This window comes from Wolffia australiana, chromosome 15 (genome assembly GCF_029677425.1).
Source record: "Wolffia australiana isolate 7733 chromosome 15, ASM2967742v1".
In the NCBI taxonomy this organism is placed as follows: Eukaryota; Viridiplantae; Streptophyta; class Magnoliopsida; order Alismatales; family Araceae; genus Wolffia; species Wolffia australiana.
The window spans coordinates 3,986,650-4,006,203 of NC_135849.1; the positions used below are offsets into that span (position 1 = coordinate 3,986,650).

The following is a 19,554-nucleotide window of genomic DNA, read 5'->3' on the forward strand; positions in this document are numbered from 1 at the left end:
TTTTTTCATTTTTTCTTTGTTTACTTGTGTTTAGGTTAAAAGATTTGATCATATGTTTCATATTATTTCTCTTCTTAATCTCACTTTCTTTTTCCTCCTACGTTGTCTTGGTTTTTGCTTTACCTGTATCTATGCTATAATGTTATTACATTTACCCTTTTATTTTCAGGTTCATCCTTGTCATCATCTTATGTTTTATTCTCCCGATCCAGTCAATACATATAGTGTTTTTATGTAAAAATGATTTGAGCGTCATGTATAATGTTTTAAAATACCTTCACGTGATGTTATCCTGCGGTTTTTTACCATTGATTCCTTTTTTTCCAACGTTTATCCTTTTTTCTCTTGATGTCTCGTCCACATAACTTGTTTTTGTGTCAAACCTATTTAACCATCACGTAAAGTGGCTGATTTTCAGTTTATGTGATTTTATCCTATGTTATTTCTTCCTTGCTCATTAGTTTTTGCTTTTAATTAATTTCCTTTTTTCTTACGATTTTTATCATCCTATACTAATTTGTGTCATGAAAATATTTGAGCAGTTTTTTCCTACTATTTCTCTTCTTTTTCTTACTTTACTTTTTCTCCTCCATTGTCGTGCTTATTTTCTAGATTTCTCTACCTCTTGACTTGTTATTATTTTAAAATGATCAAACCAGCGAGTAAAGTAGTTCATGATCACTTTACGTTATGTTGTCCTGCATTATTTTTTCTTTGCTCATTATTTTTTTCCATTCCAATAAATTCTCGTATGTTCTTTCGATATTTACCTTTCTTTACTAGTTTTTGGGTACAACGATCTGACATTATGGCTATTGTTATTTCTCTTCTGTTTCTAACTTTCTTTTCTCTCCTTAATTGTCGTGAACTTTTTCATCACTAGTATCTATGCTATAGTGTTTGGCCCCTAACTAGTCGGCATTCCTTGCCCAGGGGCCTGCGTGCTTACTAGGAAGGTTTGTCCGCATCTTGGCTCACGACATTTCTAAGGACTGAGTCATTATGGATAGCGATATCCAAATACCTGATCTATTAGGCCATTGCCACTGCCGATGGTGATTCACGGTAGATTGCGCATGCGCCCGTCCACGCCCAAGGTCGGATGGATCAGGTACGGTCTGTGCGTGCTGGACGCGCGGGCTGAACGGCACAAGCGCGCGCGCGCAAGCGCCGCGCGCCAACGCCAAGTGCCACGCGCAGGTGCCAACGCTTCCCGCCAGCACCGAGCTGGGCGTGGTAGCGGGAAGCGCTGCGCATGGGTACGGGACGCGCAGGCCGCGCGGCATGTCGCGGGCACAACGCACGGAGTTGTGCGGGATGCCGCGCAGCGGCCGCGCGGGCGGCGAGAGCATTGCGTATGCGGGGCGCTGGGCTGGGAGATATCCCAGCCAGGAGACTAAGGCATGTGGCTCATTGAGAGCACCAGGACGGCACAACGGGCGCGTGGCGCTCCTGCGGGTAATGTTGGGTGCACAACGCCCAGCTCTAGGACACCGGATGCGATGGCGTCGCGTGGACTGCGCGCTAGAGTGTGGACACGGGTGCTGGTGGCGTGTGTGATCGTCAAGGTAGGGGGTGGCGTGTGTGATCGCCACGCCCGCGGGCGCGCGGCGCTCGGCCCGGCGCACGGATGAGCGGCAAAGTGGGCGCGCGCGTGCAGAGCGACGGCTCTGAGGTGGTGCGGCGACATTACCTCGGCACAAGGCGCCTCGTTTCGTCCATTGTAACACCCCTCAGCTTCCCCCCATGTAATCCACAATGTATTCTTGATGATATTAATGCAATGACCCTATTCACTGTTGGTGCCTAGCACCACCATCTCCCCTAACCCCTTCTAAGCGATCTTAAGCAATCCCCAGAGCTTTTGCTGCAAGAGATCAAGGCTGCTCAGTGTTCTGCCCAAGCACTAAGGCCGACACACGTCAATTCCGGGCCAAGAGATGTAGCTCGAGATTTGACCAAGTGACAACTGGTATTAGAGCCAGGTTGGGATCGCCTCCCATGGCTTCTAAAACTCTGGTTGAGGAGATGGAGTCTGTCCGCGCACAACTGAGCGAGGAGAGACAACGGAAGGAGAAGGAGCAGCGATTGACAAACCGCATACTCCACCAGAACATGTTGGGTTTGAAGACCCAAGTGGACAAGAACTACGATGATATGAAAGCAGACATAAGAGATGTGCGGACGGAGAGACGCGAGAGGCAAGAAGCTCTCGAGGAGACTGTTCGACAACACGAGGACACCCTCCGGCAGCTGACCGAGATGGCCCTGACGCTGAAACTCCAGATGGAAAGGCTGGAGCAAGGTGCCAGCAGTCATCCTAGTAACGACGTTGGGAGGAAGCATACCCTCCCCGAACCGCGGTTCAACGGTTCTCACTGGAAGACGCAGTGGCGGATTTCTTATACGACTGCGACGGGTACTTCGGCCAGGGACAGTACTCAGATGAAAGTAAAATCCTCCAGGCCAACTACTTCTTAACAGATGAAGCCAAGTCGTGGTGGCGACAGCGGGAGGAATGTGGAGATTGGCCACCCCCAACTTACGAAGATTTTGTTCGGGAAATAAAGGAGAGTTTCATGCTGCATAACACGGCGTGGATCGCGAGGGGAGAGCTCGAAAAACTCAAGATGACGGGCAATCCGAGGGAATACGTGGGCCAGTTTGTGTCCATAATCCGGAGGATCACCGACATGTCTAAGGCGGACAAGCTCTACCACTTCGCTAAGGGCCTTCCACACTGGCCCCAGACGGAGTTAGAAAGGAGACAGTGCCGAGATCTAAACTCGGCCTACAAGGTTGTGGAAAGCACCGAGCTCCCCCATGCCAGACCCGCCAAGACTGAGGACAGACCCACGAAAGGGTACAAACTGCGCTAAGAGCGCGTAGAGGCACCAGCAGCACCAAACAGTCAAAGCTTGAAAAGAAAGTTCAAGCCAGGCCATGGCATGAGCCGAGACAAGGGCAAGTGCCCGAGACTATGGAAGCAGAGTCCAGGCGTCGGGGGCAACATGTTAAGTTGCTTCGCTTGCGGAGGGCCCCATTTTATGAGGGATTGCCCCAGGGGGACGGCAGCGGCACCAACGTCAACGCGATGGTCGTGCCGCTGCCCCAACCGGATGTTCCCGGGGGAAGCAGTACGGTCACCCTGAACCCCCTCTAGTGCCTAGCGGCATTGTAGGGTGGAACCCCCGTCCAGTATGAAGGTCTGAACCTCCTACACGTACTGGTAGTGATCAACGGCAAGCCTTCCACGGGCATGGTCGACATGGGGGCAACGCACAACGTCCTCATCGAGAAAGAAACAAAGAAGCTCGGCTTGAAGCTGTCCCCAAGTGCAGGAAAGATAAAGGCCGTCAACTCGGAAGCGCGAGACATTATTGGCGTGGCCAAGGGGGTGTTGCGGCAGGTGGGAACGTGGGAGGGCCGGACCAACTTCATGGTGTCCCCCATGGATGACTTTGCGGTCGTCCTGGGTCTCAACATGCTGATGGGTGCATGCGCTGTTGTGTTCCCCCAGTACCGCAGCGTACTGTTCCCGGAGGGATCTCACCCATGCTTCGTGAGGGACCAAGGGGTCCAGAAGCTGCAGAACACCGCTCTCCTGTTCGCGATGCAAATTAAGGATGGAGTGAGGAAGGGGGAAGAGACCTTCCTCACCACCATACGAGGGCCGGCACCCTGGAGAAAGGGTGAAAGGCAGGGGTGCGCACCAGCCCGTTTGGCGGCGCTTAGTTGGGGTGACGACGACGACGACAATAACCCCAGCGCAGCCACGGGGGGGCTACCGGGGCCAATTCGGGACGTACTGCAGGAGTTTGCTGGGGTGATGCCCGCGCAGCTCCCTGCAAAGTTACCTCCTAGGCGGGATGTGGACCACGAGATTGAATTACTCCCTTGGACACGTCCCCCTGCGCGGGCGCCTTATAAGATGCCCCCCGCTTACCTGGAGGAGCTGAGGAAGCAACTCCAAGAACTGCTGGAGAGCAAGCTCATCCGGCCGTCCAAGGCCCCCTTCGGCGCTCCAGTTCTCTTCGAGAAGAAGAAGGATGGATCGCTGTGACTCTGTGTGGACTACCGAGCGTTGAACAAGGTAACAGTGAAAAATAAATATCCTATACCGAATGCTGAAGAGCTGTTTGACAGGCTCGGCGATGCTCGCTACTTCTCGAGGATAGACCTGAAGAGCGGGTACCACCAGGTACGGATCAAGGAGGGGGACGAACCGAAGACGGCGTGCGTGGCGCGCTACGGATCTTTTGAATTTTGTGTGATGCCTTTTGGGCTCACAAATGCTCCTGCTACGTTTTGTTGCTTGATGAACAACATTTTTCGGGAGTATATCGATGATTTCGTGGTTGTGTATTTGGATGACATTTTTGTATACAGCTAGAGCTTGGATGACCATGTGAGGCACCTGAGGAAGGTGATGGCCAAGCTGAAAGAGCACGAGCTCTACCTCAACCCGAAAAAGTGCGAATTTGCACTACAGGAGATTGAGTTTCTTGGACACCTAGTCGGGAAGGGGAGCGTACGCATGGACACCTCGAAGGTGAAAGCCATCAGGAATTGGACGGAGCCGAAGGGGGTGCCACAGCTGAGATCTTTCCTTGGTTTTGGCGAATTATTATCGAAAGTTTATCAAAGGCTTCTCCCGACTAGCTGCCCCCTTAACGGACTTGTTGAAGAAAGACATGACGTGGTAGTGGACAGATCAGTGCCAGAAAGCATTTGAAAAGCTGAAGAGTGGAGTCTCCAACGAGCCGGTGCTCCACTTACCCAAATTCAGCAAGCCATACGAGGTACATACCAATGCTTATGACTTTGCCCTTGGAGGTGTCTTGATGCAGGATGGACACCCCATGGCTTTTGAAAGCCGCAAGTTGAACGACGCGGAGAGAAGGTACTCGGTGCACGAGAAGGAGATGACAGCCGTGGTACATTGCTTGAGGGTTTGGCGCCACTATCTCCTCAGAGATAAATTCGTGGTCTACACTAACAACGTGGCCACTAGTTGCTTCGAGTCCCAGAAGAAGCTGACCCCGAAGCAAGCAAGATGGCAAGACTTCTTGGCGGAGTTCGACATCGACTTGAGGTACAAGCCGGGGTGTGCCAATCAAGTGGTCGACGCCCTAAGCCGCAAGGAACCAGAGGTGTTCGTGGCGGCACTTTCAGCAGTCCAAGGAAGTATCCTCGATGAAATCAAGTTGGCGCTGAAAGATGATCCAGAAGCGGTACGCCTGATGAAGCGCATTGCTGCAGGCGAGACAAGGAGATTCTGGACAGAGGACGCCATTGTATACGCAAGTGGGAACAGACCGTATGTGTCGCGTGCGGGTGGGCTGCGCCGCAAGCTCCTCTACAAAGCCCATGATGCACCCCACGCCGGACACCTAGGGCAGGCCCGAATGCTTGCACTCCTGTCCAGCAGCTACCACTGGCCGGGAATGGAACGGGATGGAAGCCTATGTCTGTTCATGCCTGGTGTGTCAACAAGACAAGACGGAGAAGGCCAAGGCAGTTAGAACGCTGGAACCTCTCCCGAGGGCGAGCCGACCGTGGGAGTCCATCACAATGGATTTCATCACTTGTCTTCCGCGCGTGGGTGGGCACGACGCCATCTCGATTGTCGTAGATTGCTTCTCCGAATATGCGACCTTCATCCCCACCACGTCGGAGGTGCATGCAGATGGCGTGGCTCGTTTGTTCATGTCCTATGTGGCGAAGTACGGGGTCTTCCACTGGACATTATCAGTGATCGGAACACAAGATTTGCCGGTCGCTTTTGGGAGTCGCTATTTAAGTATATGGGCTCCAAGCTCAAGTTTTCTACGAGCTTCCACCCCCAGACCGATGGTCAAACGGAACGGGTTAACTCCATGCTCGAGGAATACCTCTAGCACTATGTTTCGGCCAACCAAGAGAATTGGGTGGAGCTGCTTGATGCAGCACAATTTGCGCACAACATCAACTGGAGCTCGGCTACGGGTCACTCGCCGTTTGCGATTGCAACGAGAAGACAGCCACTAACTCCTCCATAAGTTGTGAAGAGGAAAGGGAATGGACACTTCCCCGCGGCCTTCCGCTTTCTGCGCGAATATCACGCTCGCATTGAGGAAGCTTGCCAGGCGTTGGAGCGTGCCGTTAAAAGAATGAAGAAGTATGCGGACCAACACAGATGGGACGTTGAGTTCCAAGTGGGTGCCAAGGTTCTACTAAAGACCAACACTCAGATGTTGAAGACAAAGCAAGCAAAGCAGCGTCACAAGGGCCTGGTTCCCCGCTACGATGGACCTTTCGAAGTCGTAGCGAAAATCGGCCGGGTTGCCTACCGACTCAATATTCCCCGTCGGATGGCGGTCCATCCGGTCTTCCATGTGTCGGTTCTGAAGAAATATGTACCAGATCCCAAAGACGCGGCGAGGAACCAGCCCCAACGTGCGCCACCAAATGTGCGGGCACACTTTGACCAGGAAGCAGCAGCTGTCCTGGCAAAGTGGGACACTGACCGGGGAGGACGTCAGGGCTGCTATCACAAGATCAAGTATCTCATCAAGTGGAAGAACCGCCCAGAGGAATCAGGCACCTGGGAGCGCGACTCAGACTTATGGCAGTTTGAGGATCTACTTCAAGCATATGAAGCGGAGCAGCGAGCGTCGATGAGGGCATCGCGAATTTCAGGCGGCGGGGGCGTGTTAGGCCCCTAACTAGTCGACATTCCTTGCCCAGGGGCCTGCGTGCTTACTGGGAGGGTTTGTCCGCATCGTGGCTCATGACATTTCTAAGGACTGAGTCATTATGGATAGCGATATCCAAATGCCTGATCTATTAGGCCATTGCCACTGCCGATGGTGATTCACGGTAGATTGCGCATGCGCCCGTCCACGCCCAAGGTCGGATGGATCAGGTACGGTCTGTGCGTGCTGGACGCGCGGGCTGAACGGCACAAGCGCGCACGCGCAAGCGCCGCGCGCCAATGCCAAGCGCCACGCACGGGTGCCAACGCTTCCCGCCAGCACCGAGCTGGGCGTGGTAGCGGGAAGCGTTGCGCGTGGGTGCGGGACGCGTAGGCCGGGCGGCATGCCGCGGGCGCGGCGCGCGGAGTTGTGCGGGATGCCGCGCAGCGGCTGCGCGGGCGGCGCGCGCATTGCATGTGCGGGGCGCTGGGCTGGGAGACATCCCCGCCAGGAGACTACGGCATGTGGCGCACTGAGAGCGCCAGGACGGCACAACGGGCGCGTGGCGCTCCTACGGGTAATGCTAGGCGCACAACGCCCAGCTCTGGGACACCAGATGCGACGGCGTCGCGCGGACTGCGCGCCAGAGTGTGGACACGGGTGCTGGTGGCGTGTGTGATCGTCAAGGTAGGGGGTGGCATGTGTGATCGCCACGCCCGCGGGCGCACGGCGCCCGGCCCGGTGCACGGATGAGCGGCAGAGTGGGCGTGCGCGTGCAGAGCGACGGCCCTGAGGCGGTGCGGTGACATTACCTCGGCGCAAGGTGCCTCGTCTCGTCCATTGTAACACCTCGGCTTCCCCCCATGTAATCCACAATGTATTCCTGATGATATTAATGCAATGACCCTATTCACTGATGGTGCCTAGCACCACCATCTCCCCTAACCCCTTCTAAGCGATCTTAAGCAATCCGCAGAGCTTCTGCTGCAAGAGATCAAGGCTGCTCAGTGTTCTGCCCAAGCACTAAGGCCGGCACACGTCAAATCTGGGCCAAGAGACCTAGCTCGAGATTTGACCGTGTGACATACAATGTTATTATAAGATTTGACCATCATGTAAAATGTTTGGTAATCACTTTACGTGATGTTATCCTCCAGTTTTTTTGCCCCTTTTCTTTTTTTTCCATTTTATTATCTGTTTTTCTTTCAATTTCTCCTTGTCTTCTATTGTTTATATTTAAAAATGATTTGAGAATAAGGTAAAGTGGTTGATTATCAATTTATGTGAGGTTACCCAGCATTATTTTTCCTCGCTCATTTTCTCTACCCATTAATTTTCCCTCTTTTTTTCAAATTTTAGCTTTCATCACGCGTTTTTAGTTGACAAGATATGTCATTTTGTTTCCTATTATTTCTCTTCTTTTTTCTCACTTTCTTTTGGCTCCTCTGTCTTAATTTTTTTAACTTGTATCGATGTTCTGATGTTATTATATTTACCCTTCTATTCTTGGCTTCCTCCTTGCCATCATCTTATGTTTGATTCTTTTTAGCCTTTTAATACATTGAGCCTTTTTTCTGTAAAATAAAATGATTCTCACGTTAAATGTTTGATAATCCCGCCACCTGATATTATTCTGCAATTCTCTTTGCCCCTATTACTTTTTTCCTTTAATTATGTTTTCTTTTGCTCACTATTTTTACTCCTTTTTTCTTGATTTTATGTCAAAAGGATTTAAATAGCGCCTAAAATGGTTGATTATCACTTTACTTTATCTTAATATGCTTTATTTTTTCCCCGCTCTATATTATTTTCTTTGCAATAATTTTTCCTCTTTTCTTTCGATATTTGCCTTTCTTAACTTGTTTATAGGTGAAAAAGAGATCCCATCTGTTTTCTATTATTTCTCTCCTTTTTTCACACTTTCTTTTTCCTCCTCCCTCGTTATGTTTATTTTCTTAACCTGTATCTATGCTCTAATATTATTTTATTAACCCTTTTATTTCCGCCTTCCTCCTTCTGATCATCTTATGTTTTATTCTCCTCAGCATGTAAATACATTCAGCCTTATTATGCATGAATAAAATTAGACCGCGAGGTAGATGGTTTTAGAATCACTTTACGTGATGTCATCCTACGGTATTTTTTCCTTGATTCTTTTTTTTCATTCCAACTATTTACCTTTTTTGTCATGATCTCTCCTCTACTTTACCTGTTTATGTCAAACAGATTTGACCATCGCGTAAAGTAGTTGATTATCAGCGTACGTGATGTTTGACAAAGACTTCACGTGATGTTACCTGTGGTTTTACACCCTCTATTATTTTCCCCCCCTATTATTTCCTTTCATTTATCTTTTTTCTCTTCAGTTTTCCTCCTCTTATCATATTTTCATGTCAAAACGATTTGTCCATTAGGTAAAGTTGTTGATTATCACTTTATGTGATGTTATCCTGAGTTATTTTCTCTCGCTCATTTTTGTTTTCTTTCGATTAATTTATCCTGTTTTCTTTCGCATTTTATCTATCTTGACTTGCTACAATGTTATTATATTTACCCCTTCGATTCGGCTTTGACGTTGTCATCATCTTAGGTTTCATTCTCCTTAGCCTGTTTATGTAAAAAAGATTTTCCTGGCACATAAAAAGTTTCATTATCACTCCACGTGCTGTTATATTTCCATTTTCCTTGTCTATTCTATTTTTGTTTTGAACTATTTACCATTTTTCTCTTGAGTTTTCCTCATATTCATTTGTTTTAACGTCAAAATGATTTGAGCATCAAGTAAAATGCTGATTATCACTTTACTTTATTTATCCTCTTTTCTTGAGTTTTCTTCCTCTTATCTTGTTTTTATGTCAAAACAAGTTGACCATCATGTAGAGGGGTTGATTTCACTCCGCGTGATGTTCTATCATGCATTATTTTTTTCCCTTCCACATTTTGTTTCTTTCCATTAATTTCTCCCTTTTTCTTTCAATTTTTTCCTTTTTTTATTTGTTTTTGGGTGAAAATATTTGACCACCTGTTTCGTAATATTTCTCTCCTTTTTCAAGTTTGTTTTGCTTCCTCCTTTGTTGTGATTCTGTTGATTACCTGTATCTATGTTTTAGTGATATTATATTTTTCCTTTCATTTCTGGCTTTCTCCTTGTCGGCAACATTTTTTTATTATCCTTAACTTGTTAATACATTTAGCCTTTTTTCTAAATTAAACTGTCATGCAAAGGTTTTGAAGTTCACTTCACTTGATAATATCCTACAGTTGTTTCCCTCTATTCTTCTTATTTTTGAACTATTTATCATTTTCTCTCGATATTTCCCTTTTTCTCTTGTTTTTATGTAAAAATGATTTATTCAGCACATAAAGTTGTTAGTTATCTATTTACATGATGTGATCCTGCATTTTTTCCTTTTTTGTATTTTTTATCTCTTTGTTAATTCTTCTTTTTTTCTTTTGGTTTTTACTTCTTTTTAGGTGAAAAGATTTTCCTTTTTTTCCTATTATTTCTCTCCTTTTCTCACTTTCTTTACCATCCTCTGTTATCATGCTTCTTTTCTTCACATGTATCTATGCTATGATGTTATTATATTTAGCCTTTTATTTCCGGCTACTTGGGGGTCTTCATGTTATGTTTTATTCTTCTTACCCTTTTATCAACTTCCTTTATCTTTATGTGTTATTGATTTCCTATTTTCCTTTTATAAACATTTATTACTTAGGGTATAAATCAGTTAGAATGAATAATTCCTTCATCGCCATCTTGATATGAAAAATTCAATCAGAATCTGGAACTTTACTTCTGTGTGAAATATCTTATGTTTCTCCAAAGAAATAAGTAATATGATTTCCCATTGATAATCTTTGTGACCTAAAAGGTTAACGTTTTTTGATCTCAGTACCATACGATTTGCAGTAATAATCTGTGTGACTATTTGTTTTAAAAAAAATTGAGCCTGTACAACAAGGGCTTGGACATATTCATGAACTATGATACGTCGCTAGGCAATTCTAGGAAAACAAAGATCTGAGTGTGCATAAGAAATCTGAGAAATTGGGGCTATTTCAATTCGATGAGGAGAGGATTTCACTTCAATCAGACATTTTTATACAACTCTAAAGTACATTCTTACACCGTATTCATTATTTGGAGCAATGCTAGGATGTACAAATGTTTATTTACAATGAAAAAAATGTATCATTTTTTGTGGGTTTGACTATGGTTCACTTTGAACCATTCTACGCACAGGATAATGTTCTGCATACATATAGATGTTTATTTTTCAATTTACGGCTCTCATAGATCCATCCTCCATTTTATTTTTATAAAAGGTGATACTATGTGGATTTATTAAAATTAGAGTGAGTTTGGTATTTTTTCAGGAGAATAATATTTTTAGAGAAATTTAAGATTATTATGGAGTCTAGTGCAGACAATGAGATGCCCCATCGCAATGATGGTGAGCAAGCAGTAGGAATAGTGAAAGATAGTAGGAAAAGCCCTCTAGGTCGGAGTCAAAATTAAAGGAAGCAACCTAGATAAAAAATCTTTGATTACTTCATGGTAACAAACGACTTGAAGTAGAAATGTGAATTGTGTCGTGGTATTAACCATACAAACCAACTCTACTTACAAAGACCTAAAGATGAGAGCCCCAATGTTTTTTGGCAACATTCACAAGTGGTTCATCAAAAGGTACATGATGAACTCAAAGGCATAAAAACTTTGCAACATTATGTTAGAGAAGTGTTCTCCAACCTGTCCTTGAAACAGTATTTCACCAGGGTCACTCTGAAGGTGAAGAAGCAAGAAATTCTTTGTCTTATCGTCTGTAGTGCATTCCCATGGTCACTTTTTGATTCAAAGGAATTCAAATGAGCACGGTGATTCAGAGCACAATCCAACATAAAGATGTATGGACACTAGGAAACCAAGGAGACATGTAGGACAGTGTACACCGAACTAAAGGCAGCTATTGCAAATAGGTACGATGATGTACACTGTGTGTCCCTCACTGTGGCTGCTCAGACTACTCCAAATGGTTATTCTCTCTATGGCCTACTCGGCCATTGGGTAGACCCAGAATGGAAGCTTCAAGAACAGATTCTTAGCCTACATCACATCTAAGAGAAGCATGATGGGGAAACATGAGCCATCTCGTTGCCAAAGCCATAGAAGATTCAAACATTCAGTTGAACATGTAATATAAAATTTATTTCCAATAGAAGCTTGTCACTACTAATAACTTCTTTACCATCAATATCTAAATTTTCAATAACATGCTGGTTTCTACTGTCACCACCGACGATGTTGTAAGCAACACGAAAAATGATGCACTTTATGGTGAGAAGATTGTAGTATAAGAATCTAACATTTAGTAGTGATCAGGTTTAAGACATGTGTTGCAGATGGCTTAAACCTGATCGTGCATGAGGGTTTGAAAAGCATAGTAGAGCCGTCTGCTTTAACAAAGACAAAGATCCAATTGACACATCATATAGACATAGAAGGATTTTTGCAACATATTATCAGTCTTTCTTGAGGCAACTAACTTCATCACTCGTACAAATGTTGTCATTCCACCTATAGTGCTTGTCGTGATCAAGACTATTTCAGATTACGTTAATGATGTCCTGGAACGATTCGACAATGATTGTATTTTTTCCGTAATGGACTGATGTAACTCGATGACCGGGTTGGCCGGCTCGTGATACACCATAGGGGAATGACAACAAAAATGATGCAATGAGTTGATAAGATGTGTGCGAGTATAATAAAAATTAACCAGAAAATACGTAAGTAGCCGCCTAATCTGAAGCGTAAGTCAGGTAATGACATGGAAAAATGTCGTCGTCTGACCAGGCTCCTAATGGTCCAAGTGGTCAGCTCGAGAGCCAACAACGAGGGGATGTCCTTAGTCTAGGAATGTTCGCACCGTTGATGAAAATGAACGGGTCCGACACCGTCAAGGAAATTTCTAATAAGAGACAGTGGTCATTCCTTAAGCAAGTGTAAATATTTCATGGGGTGGAGGAGAAGTAGGAGACGAGCACTAAGGGAGATAATGATACTGTAAAAATAGAGGGGAGACGAGTTTGACCTCGTCAGTTGAAGGGCTTAATTTGCAATCCCAGGAAATAGTCACCGAACAGGAGACCGGGTGCAGGGCCGATGGCGCTGTGTTGGTGACGACAGAGGCTGAGCTCAAGAAAGGGGACCGGGGAGAATGTGGCAAGCAACATCAGCCTCCACACCACTCCCAAAAAGATGATTTGTCGACAAGGATATGGAGCCGACCCGCGATTGAGGCCACACGCGCAATGGTCAAGCTTAGGGGCAGGGCAGACAAAACAACCGAGGAGGAAAACCAGTTGAGAAAATGGAACCGGGCAGCTCGGCAGCGTCGGGTGGTGCGAGAGCAGCTGGACCGGCTGGCGAGTTAAAGTGAGAACCACTGTAGTGATAGCGGATTTGCAAGTCAATAGGTGCTCGATGGTGTGTGGCAAATAGAAGGTGGGCGATAGTCAGTCCCCTAAGCAGCAATGGGGTTATAGAAACACCCAGAGTCAGTGTAATTGACAATCGTTCAGTGCCCAAAACCGAGAGATGATCATCATGTTGCCGGTGGATTTTGAAGATGCGAGTTAGATAGCAGAGGCGAATGTTGATTGGGTTGCACTAGCACCTCCCAAGCCCGGGCTACGAAGGTTATCAACCGGCAGATGACGAACATATCAAGCTCACAAATACAAGTGTTGCCAGAGTCCACCGCCAAGTCCAAGAAGATATAACATGGCGTGGCGAGGAGTCGGTAGAGCGTGGAATGGTGTTGGGGAGACCATATGTCTGGTCCACGCTGTTTGGTCAACTGGGGGAACTAGAAGCTTACAAGTATTTCTTGTGGGGGGAAGATGATCTGAGGAGGACCCCATCGGAGGCCAAATGAAATGGGGGGGGGGGGAGGTAGAGGGGGGGAACACCGTAGGGCCCATCCCAAGCATCGCCCGTCATATGGCAAGAAAAAGTGCGGGACAGTCTGGGCTAGCAAGTGGCAGTGGTCGGGGGACAACTCCAACTTCCTCTATAATCCTTCTTCTGTCCGAACTGCTCAAACATCCCCGCTATGACCAGGACAATGGGAAAAAAGTGTAAACCCTAGGGGAGAGGAGGGAAGGGATGAGAACCAATGTAAACTCAAAATGAATGTTCATATTATTTTTCTCAAAGATAACAAGCCCGTCCAGGGAGGTGCCTCCCCCCTTTCTTTTATAGTGAAAGGAAGGGGGGGGGGGGAGGATACCCTAATGGACATCCTTTAGGGGAAGAAGTCTAGTGGGCTCCCCCCCTAAAGAGTCATCCAAGGGAGAAGAAGCCATGCATGGCCTCCCCTCCCTCAAAGGTGTAACAAAACAAAGTATAAAAAGACAAACTCACATGGAGGAGAGGACTGTACAAATGCAAGTGGGGCCTCCCCCATAATCAAGAGTGACAAAATAAAACAAATGACACGAAGATGACCTCCGTAAAACCGTGAAGGGCCTCCGTAAAACCGTAAAACAACGTGAACTCAAGATTAAACAACACGACACGGATGCGGTTTCAAACCTGGTAGTGAAAGCTCGGGCTCTGCGACGTGGCTGACAACGAGTTTAGTCGTGCTCAATGGGTTGGTCCTCCATCATGGATATGTTACCAAGCTCCCAGAATGAATACATTCGGAAAGCATGTGAGGTCATGAAGTTCAAGTTTGACAAGTATAAGAGTATCATACGCCACAATGAATGCATGGGAGCACCAAAGCTTCTTGATCCCTCAACAACGGTGGCTTTGATTGATCCTTAAAGCCTTTAAGACTCCATTGTGTACCTGGGATATTGTCTCCATACTTCCCCGACTCATGACGACCATCCAATCTAACGGATGTGCATGAGTCTCTAGGGCCTCAGCAGCATTCTCCTACAATTGCAAAGACGACAAAGGAGGCCAAAACTAGCATTAAATCCATGCCGAAAGAAGGACCCGAACAGGAGTTGGATGTCTACCTCAATGAGTCTAGCATTCCAGAAGGTGAATACCCTCTGAATTGGTGGTTGGTCTCCAATGTGCGCACTTATCCACATCTCACAAAGTTGCCCATGGAGTACCTCTATATGCTAGCAACAAGTACACCATTGGAACAACTCTTCTCAATGGGTGGTAAGGTAGTGACGCCCCAAAGATTGAGCCTAGATGTAGAGATTATTGATGTGTTATGTGCGTAACATTATTGGATGCGCCCGAGAACGCCACACAGTGATGAAAACAATGTATCTAAATTTGTAAAAATGAATGAGGTAATTATTTGTTTAATGATTTTTCAATATTTTGATTTAAATCTAACTCTAGTTTCGTCGGCCGCATTCTTTCACAAGCGAGGCATGAAGGTCAAACGTCGTCAAGAAATTATATACGTCTTTCTCTATGAGAATTTTACTCTATTAGTGTTGAAAACAATTCTCACTTTCTTTCTCTATCTCTGAATTTATGGGCAGAAAGAGAATCCACAGTCATTTGTTCACTCACTTTCATATTATTGCTCAATAATTATTTACCAGGTTTTGATTAGTCTCTCTTCTCATGAGTGAGCAAGATATCGGTTTTTCATTGTCGTTTTTCTCCTCTATCCATTTTTTTGTTTATTTTCTTTTTTGAGATTTTTTATACTTTTTCTACAGACCGTTTTTCCACGAGATATAGTCCAGTTTATACTTCAAATCTCCTTTTTTCATTTTTCTTCTGCACTTGGTCTTTTTTCCTTCTGATCTATTTTTTCCCACTTATCTTGTTTTTCTCATGTTTCTGCTGACTTCTTTGCTCACATATCTTCTTGCTTTATTGTTTTTCTCCTTTTTGAGCTGTTTTTTAGTGTTTGCCTTATCCCATGCTTCAGACGTGTTGCTCGTCTGGATCCTCTTCCATCTGTTTTTTCTTTGTATCTGATCTTTTGCACTTTGTCATCTTTTGTATCCTATTGCTTGATTGATCCTTTCGATCAATTTTTTTTTGGTTTTTTTCTATTTTTCTGTTGTCGTTTGATATTTTATCTGCACTGTATTGCTCGCATGATTATCATCAGGTTGTCATTTTTTTATTATCTTTATCCTTTTTTGATTTGTGTTTTCCTTGTCATCTGATCTTATTCACTTTGTTGTCCTTGTCCTCTAACCTGATATTCGCCTTCGGCTCTCGTCATTATTGTTTTTATTCTGGCCTTATATTTATACTTGTGGTTTTTTCTCTAAATGTATGGATCACATCAGTTTCATCACTTTGTCATTTCTTTTCTCATATTGATCCTATTTAGATTTTTTATTCAATTGTATTTTTCTCCTTTTTTAACTTCTAATATAATATTTTTTTTATCTGTTCTCAACAGCCTTTGATTGCTTTCATTTTATATGCTCCATCTTTCGACCTGTTTTATTATTCTTATTTTATTGTAGTTCCCTTTTATCCTGATTAGTTTTGACTTCTGGTCTTGTTGTTCTCGGGCAAGTTGATCAATGGAGTTCTTGTCTTGATGTTCTCGGGCAAGATGATCATTGGTCTCTAAGGATTAAGAGAAGTGACTCCATACCACGTGTAAGATCGTATGTAATATAAGTAGGAAAGTTAACAAAATTGTGTTTTTTGTATACTTATATGTCAGCATAAATTTCCTCAGTGATAAAGAATGCACCTAGTTCATGCACTATTTTGTCCATTCCTCTAGAATTATGGATATTTCATAACATTGTTACACTAGATTATCCTCCCAGCAATTGGATAGGTGTTGAGTAATGGGTTTACTAATTAAATTCTGCCACAAAATAGGCACATAAAAATCCTATAATTCACGCCCAGAAATGTCACTTCAAAGAATAAAAACCGTACAAAACACCGCAGTCTACTTATACATGGTTGACCACTTAACTTGCTTGTTATTACAATTACAAGGATCGGAATTCTAGCCTTCAAGCCAGTCACGATATCCATACTAAAATCAGAATATTCCTGCTAATAAATGTTTGCTACGTAACTTTCTAGGTCAATTGAAGTCCATATTGAATGGCAAGAATGTTATAATTTCCTGAAATGATGTAGGATCCTAAATGGGTCAAAACTTTGAAGTACACACGAAGATATTAAAATATTGCATAAAAAATGCAAAATCAACTGGAATGAAACCATCGACCCCAAGCATGCGTCCCGCAATGACTTTGACATTCACATCCCAAAGTTTTTGACCCCAATCTCACATTTCTGATCCCAAAGTATTGACTGGAAATCCTGGGATCCATTGCAGGTCACATGCGTCCCCTGTGCTACAAGCCTACAGTGCATGTGGAGCATTCAAGGATGATGATCTCTTCAATCGCCGCTTTGCAAACGAGCCCAGGCTCGAGCGTTTCATCAGATGGCGCATCCAGCTCATGGAGAGCGGCCTCCTTCTTGATGGAGTTGATCCAATGGAATTTCTGAAGTTTGTTTTTATTTCACGTGTTAGTTATTTCTTTTCAGGCTTAAGAGTAACCAGTCAGCAGTACAAATGGCTATGGTGATCCGAGCTGTCAGGTGAGTCTAGAGGGGTCCTGCCACCTCACGAAGTAAGTTATAAGAACTTATGTCTTCTCGCTCTTGTTGTTGCTCCATAAAAGAGCAAGGTGTTTGATGTTTCATGGACATCTATTTTTTTTATAGTATCATGTGTTTTTCTTGTTCTATACGAGAGCATTTTATCTTGGTGTGAGTCCTGGTCAAAGTGAGAGCAATCCCATGCTCAAGCTTCTGGGCGCCATGAAGCTTAGATGAAACCAGGTCGTGTGGAAGCTATATGGAGCTCAAGATTAAGACATGCTGAAGCTAACAAGTGGTATCAGAGCCTGATACACCAAGGGGTATGTTGATGGTGAAGAAGACGGGGGAGACGAGCGCGTCTGGCGAGCAAAGCGGAGAGCTGACATTTTTTACTCCATCCATCAAACTCTCAAAGATGAACTACCGTGTCTGGTCCATGTCAATGGAGGTATACCTTGACTCGCATGGTTTATGGCAGGCAATAATCAGAGATAATGTTTCAGAGAAGAGGGATCGGTTGGCACTAGCCGCAATAATCAGCGAAGTTCCAAAAAAGCAGTTGATGATACTCGATGCAAAGAAAACCGAGAAGGAGAACTGGAGATCTTGCGACAGAGAAACTTAGGTGTAGATTGATTCATCAAATCACGCATTCAAGGGCTGAAGCATGATTATGAGCTGCTAGTGATGTCCAATACTGACTCGATAGTGGATTTCACGATGAAATTCACACACATTGTCTCAGATCTGCAGAATCTGGGAGAAACCATGTAGGAGAAAGAGGTAGTGAGGCATTTCCTATGGGCGACCCCTTCAAAATGCGACGTACTCACTCTCTCCTTGGAGCAGTATGGTGAACTCGATACGGTGAGCCTTGACGAGGTAATTGGCTCTCTCATAGTTCATGAGCTGCGATCAAGGAAAGGGAATCTCTTGAAGAGGAACAAGCCTTGTTGGCCAAGGCACTCAGTAAAGCCAAGCTGGCACATGATGAGGAGGGACCATCGAGCAACAGAGGTCAATTTCACAGCCAAGGTAGAGGAAAAGGTTGGGGACGTGGTCAAAGTTCAGAGGACAAAGATAAGAAGGTATTTGATAAATCACACATTCAGTGTTATAATTGTCAGAAGTATGGTCACTTTGCATATGAATGCGGAAGTGCGAGGAATGAACGCGAGGATTGTGCTTATGTGGCCGAGTCCACACTAGTTGCAGCCAATTCAACTACTGAAGGAGCGGTCACTTCTTCCCTCCTCATGACCATTGAAGAAGTTTGGAATGATTTTCTCCTTCAAGGATTGGAAGTTCAACATCAACATCACACTGACCTGTGGTATTTGGACACGGGAGCTACCAGCCACATGACAGGAAATCGGGAATACTTTACTACATTTGATGATTCAGCTGAAGGTTTTGTGAAGTTTTGGGACAACTCATGAGTTGAGATCCAAGGAAAGGGAATGTTATGAGGAAGGATGGACATATTGCTTTACTGGAGTTCATTTTTTACCTAAACTATGTGCTAACATTCTCAGCTTGGGGAGACTTGATGATGAAGGATACAAGGTAATTATGCATGAAGGTGCCTCAACTATTTATGATCAGGATGACACACTTCTTGTAAAAGTTCATCGCACACATGGACACCTCTATCTACTGAAACTCCAAGTGGGCGAATGATGTTTTCTCTCACAAGAAAAAGACACTCCCAATCGGCTATGGCATCTCAGGTATGGCCATCTGAATTATCATTCTTTGAATGATATGACCGACAATGAGATAGTGGAAGGTCTGCCATCTATCAAGATACTCAATGAGGTACGTCGAAGCTGTTTGGCAGGGAAACATGTTAGAACCTCCTTTCCAAAGAAATCAAATTTTAGAGCCCAAGTACTTGTGGAGTTGGTACATGTTGATATATGTGGGCCAATTAGTCCATCCACACTAGGGGGAAGCCGGTATTTCCTCTTAACTGTGGATGACTTTAGAAGGTTAATATGGATAACACTGCTAAAACAAAAGTCAAAAGCCTTGTCTGAATTAAAGAAGTTCAAAAGTCTAGCTGAAGCAGAAAATGGGATGAAGATAAGATGCATCAGAAGTGATAGAGGAGGTGAATTTAACTCTAGTGACTCACAAGGGATCAAACATCAACTAACTGCTCCTTACTCACCTCAACAAAATGGAGTTGTTGAGAGAAAGAATGGGACAGTCATGTCCCTTGTCCGAAGCATGCTGAAAGAGAAGGAATTGCCTCAAGAATTGTGGGGATAAGTTGTAAGT

General features: G+C 44.8%; 1 protein-coding gene across 1 annotated transcript; it reads left to right on the forward strand.

Annotated features, from left to right (window-relative positions):
• Positions 1-6,152: 6,152 nt before the first annotated feature.
• On the forward strand, positions 6,153-6,707 carry LOC144713136 (uncharacterized). The gene has a single exon (XM_078587637.1). It carries the CDS (start codon positions 6,153-6,155, stop codon positions 6,705-6,707), a length of 555 nt encoding a protein of 184 aa, XP_078443763.1.
• The last annotated feature ends 12,847 nt before the right edge of the window (positions 6,708-19,554 follow it).

Bases quoted from the DNA above. Each gene is read 5' to 3' on its own strand.
- LOC144713136 (XM_078587637.1), top strand. From the start codon at position 6,153: ATGAAGAAGTATGCGGACCAACACAGATGGGACGTTGAGTTCCAAGTG.